The 4,618-nt window shown below is 36.3% G+C and overlaps 1 protein-coding gene across 1 annotated transcript in view; it reads left to right on the plus strand.

The window, feature by feature from the left end:
• The first annotated feature begins 319 nt into the window (after positions 1 to 319).
• LOC104078762 (sodium channel protein type 1 subunit alpha) overlaps positions 320 to 4,618 on the plus strand; it is a 48,831-nt gene continuing 44,532 nt past the window's right edge. The window contains exons 1-6 of the mRNA XM_009580533.1: positions 320 to 375; positions 995 to 1,136; positions 1,293 to 1,499; positions 1,987 to 2,292; positions 2,985 to 3,365; positions 4,528 to 4,618. The exon at positions 4,528 to 4,618 is cut by the window's right edge and continues 55 nt beyond it. Coding sequence (XP_009578828.1) covers positions 1,101 to 1,136; positions 1,293 to 1,499; positions 1,987 to 2,292; positions 2,985 to 3,365; positions 4,528 to 4,618 — 1,021 coding nt within the window. The 5' untranslated portion in view covers positions 320 to 375; positions 995 to 1,100. The remainder of the gene's footprint in view (positions 376 to 994; positions 1,137 to 1,292; positions 1,500 to 1,986; positions 2,293 to 2,984; positions 3,366 to 4,527) is intronic.

The following is a 4,618-nucleotide window of genomic DNA, read 5'->3' on the forward strand; positions in this document are numbered from 1 at the left end:
AATTTCACAAAGTGTGATTTAGTTCAGTGATCAGACTGAAGGGAGAATTGTACATCCAGCAGCATTTGACAGGATTTTTAGTACATTTTGGCATTTTAACAGCAAGTGCTGTGAGTGATAGCACTTACTGCAATTCTTATTGTCATTTACTCTAAAGTTATGAGCCTGCTGAAAAAAAAAATACTGCTTGTTTAAAACTGCATCTGAAATCACCTTAGCATTTTTAGAGTAGGACTACTTATTTCATAGAGCTGTAAAAAAACTTTCATATTCAGAATTTTATAATTTTTTTAAAATTCTTTTCTAAACAGGTCATTTTTATTTTCTGGAAGGGCAAAATGATGCTTTACTTTGCGGAAATAGTTCTGATGCTGGGTAAGACCAAATTTCATCATATTATTGCACCGTGTACAAATTAGATCCACGTTCTTTAGATGTGCAGTTAGAGGCGGGCTATATTTTGAGTGACCACTTTCTTTCACATAAAAAATACTGGGATTTTACATTGGACTGAGGATTTGGGTTCCTGGTCAGAGCTCAGTGGATTGGTTTGATGAGCTTAGTCTTTGCATGAATGAATCAGTAATTTGGTATTAGTGTAGCTCCTGCCTGGATGAGAAGTAACAGACATAGCTGCTGGAAAACGCGTGTTATTTTGCAGTTCCAGCTGCCCATATGAGTACTAACAGGCTCAGACAGTAGAAAACATTGACATTGACACTAATGTCACAACATTAATAATTAAAGAAATTATTTGGAATATCACGTTTTAGAAGCTTAGGTTAAACTTTTGACACTAATTTTTATGTGCCTTTCCTGCTTAATTTTTCTAGTGTCCTTTAAAATAATTTTCTATTAAAAATCACAACTGCTACTATTTCTAGTCTGATTAACTAAAGAAAAAATCCACTTTTTAATCCTAATCTTGTCCTGGACATTCCAGGTGATAATATTAAAATAACTATATAAGGTGACATCCAGTTTGTCTTTGTAGGCAGTGTCCAGAAGGATATACATGCGTGAAAGCTGGTAGAAACCCCAATTATGGCTACACAAGTTTTGACACCTTCAGCTGGGCTTTCTTGTCACTATTTCGCTTGATGACTCAAGACTTCTGGGAAAACCTTTATCAATTGGTGAGAATTTTTTAATGCAAAATAGACTAAATATGTTTGTATCAATAACGCAAGAGGCCTAAAATCAATTTTCTTATGTTATCTTAATTTTAACAGAAAACGAAAAACAGAACTTTTGTAACCTCTTCTCGCTTATAAATATATTCTTATTTCCAGACACTACGTGCTGCTGGGAAAACATACATGATATTTTTTGTTCTGGTGATTTTTCTGGGTTCTTTCTACCTAATCAACTTGATCCTGGCTGTGGTCGCCATGGCCTACGAAGAACAGAATCAAGCAACCATGGAAGAAGCAGAACAGAAAGAGGCAGAATTTCAACAGATGCTGGAACAACTGAAGAAACAACAAGAAGCAGCCCAGGTATAATTTATGGTGTAGTACTGCAGAAGTGTTTGGAAGTAATTTTACTAGAGATATTCACCCTCTGCTTTCTGAATTTGGAGTTATAAAACACCCTGTTGGGCTTTCAACAACAGAGCTAGCTCAGAGATTTTCTATCCTGCACTAAACACATTGTACTGTGAACAACCCAGCCATAATCAAGAAGGAATATTCAAACTAGGTGTGCATTATTCATTATGTTTTTCTTAGTCTAGTGTCATTAATACAGTCTGTTAGACTTCTGCATTTAAAAACTTCCATCCATGAAAGATGGAAGAAGGCTATGACCAACACATATCTTGAATCAATTGAGTAATAAAAATTAGAAAAAAACTAGGGAGAGGCTATCCTATGAAAAATGCTAAGATGCAGGGTGTTTGGACTAGAAATTCTGTATAAGTAAATTTAAAAAAACCACGATGTCATGGTTTGCCCAGTGACACAAATTAATTCTGCAACATGGCAGGCAGCAGCAGTGGCAGCAGCAGCAGTAACAGCATCTGCGGAGTCCAGGGAGCCCAGTGCCGGGGGAGAAGGAGGAGGGCTCTCAGAAAGTTCCTCAGAGGCATCAAAATTGAGCTCAAAGAGTGCAAAAGAAAGGAGAAATAGAAGGAAAAAAAGAAAACAGAAAGAACAGTCTGGAGGAGAGGAAAAAGATGAAGATGAATTTCACAAGTCCGAATCAGAAGACAGCATCAGAAGGAAAGGTTTCCGATTATCTATTGAAGGCAATAGATTGACATACGAAAAGAAGTATTCTTCTCCACATCAGGTATTGCATAGTTATTTTTAGTAGAAGCATAGATTTAAAGCATCATAGGCTGTTACAGAACTACTTTAGTCTTCCTGGTACTGTAATATGACCCTACTGCCTAACGAATGGAAACACTGAGATTTTCATTGAACTTTATTATTGTTGCTAGTGCTTGAGAGAAACTGCTGTAGCTGCTAGATTGTCTTGTAAAAACCACAGAGAATTAAACATAACCTCATATCTCTATTCTTGTAACAGGATTGTTTAAAAATCGTATTAAAATATTCTCTGATTGATGCTGTGGGGTTTTTTTAGAGCGAGCATATATTATCTAGACTTATTAAAATGCTACAGTATTTTTCCATTATGATAGCCTCATATTTTCCTCCTGCTTCAATGATGTTTGGAGGTTTGTTCAATATATGCAGGATGCTGCGTACATGAAAGAATGTGCATGTATAGATTCCTTTTTTTGCTTGATGGGTATTGTGCAACTACTCTAGTCAGCAACTCTAACTGACAGGAGAAAGGAGTGCTCATAATTGGCAAAATATAAATATAATTAAATACATACAAAAATTTCACAGCAGCATTTAGCTTCTGGGAAAAATGGTTACTTTCATACAAGAAAAAAAAACCCTATGCTATCCTAATAACAATGCTAAGTTTGAAGGTTTCCGCTAATAATCACAAATTTTGTTTGCCTGCAGTCTCTGCTGAGCATTCGTGGCTCCCTGTTTTCCCCAAGGCGCAACAGCAGAACAAGTCTTTTCAGCTTCAGAGGTAGAGCAAAGGATGTAGGATCAGAAAATGACTTTGCTGATGATGAGCACAGCACTTTTGAAGACAATGATAGCAGAAGAGATTCTCTCTTTGTGCCGCGCAGACATGGTGAACGGCGCAACAGTAACATTAGTCAGGCCAGTAGGTCATCCAGGATGCTGGCAGTGTTTCCAGGGAATGGGAAGATGCACAGCACTGTGGATTGCAATGGGGTGGTTTCCCTGGTTGGTGGACCATCTGTTCCTACATCGCCTGTTGGACAGCTTCTGCCAGAGGTGATAATAGATAAACCAGCTACTGATGACAATGTAAGAAAGTTTTAAATAGCTTAGGCATCGTGGCCTTTTCTTACTGCACCAGCCAGTGTTTTCTACAGAATGGAACCCTTGGCAATGCTTCCTGGTTGGTCAAGCTGTGAATGCTCCTGCACCTTGTAAAATCTTTAATAAATAAAACAGCTAAGATAGGTTTGCAACCTAAGCATTTATTTACAAATATTTTCGTAACTAACAAACGCAATTCGCAGCTTCCAAGTAATAAAATATTAACTTACTTACACATTCGTAAAAGCGCTATGCTTTACTGTGTTACTGTGCTATACTTTACTTTTGCTGATCTAAAGGTCCGTTTGGCTGCGGTCTGCAAAATCATAGTTACTATACAATTGAAATTAGTATACAAAAATGTTATCATATAACTGCAATCAATATGATGCTATTACCACTTTATCAAAATTAGCATTATTAGTTAATTTTGATAACATTCTTCCTTATCAGCCCCGTTAAAAATGTAAGGAAGTTCTTTATTATAATTTATTTCTCATTCCTATATATTTCCCATCCGTTCTGTAGTGTAGATAACAAATTGGAAGATCACATTTCAATACATACTTCCAAAAATACAAATGTCTGCGTGAACATATGTGCAGCACATATTGCTGCCATTCTCTTACCATATACAAGGTAACAGAAGATGTCTCAAAAAATGTCTTGCTTAGTTCAAAGTTGTCTACTCACATTACTAAAAAAAGACTAGCATGAAGAAGCATGAGGAAGTCAGACTTTTCTTACTTGCTACAGTTTCCCTAGGGGAAAAGACTACTATGTTACAAAACGCAGAATATCCTGTCAGCAGGAGCAAGGAAAAAAATTACAGTTTGCAAAAATTTTATACAATATTTTGAACACAATCCTTTCCCATTTGTTTAAATCATTTTTCATAGCTTGAAGGAAAGAAATGCAAAAGTTAAGTAAATAAACTCTCTCTCAGTCTTGAACAGTAGGTAACTATTACCTCATATCTTTTAAAAATTATGTAAAAGATACTAAAAAGTAATAAAAGTCTGACATGGTAAAAATTGAAGTGCACGAAGCACGTATCCAAGCTAAGACATTAATAACAGGGTTCTATATAGTATTTGCTTATCTTATTGCTCCAACATGGTCTCACCTATCATTGTTCTCTGTACAGGGCACCACTACAGAAACAGAAATGAGGAAGAGAATATCAAGCTCTCTCCACGTTTCTATGGACTTCCTGGAAGATCCAGCTTTAAGGGAAA

Source organism: Fulmarus glacialis, unplaced genomic scaffold (assembly GCF_000690835.1).
Source record: "Fulmarus glacialis isolate BGI_N327 unplaced genomic scaffold, ASM69083v1 scaffold4216, whole genome shotgun sequence".
NCBI classification, from domain to species: domain Eukaryota; kingdom Metazoa; phylum Chordata; class Aves; order Procellariiformes; family Procellariidae; genus Fulmarus; species Fulmarus glacialis.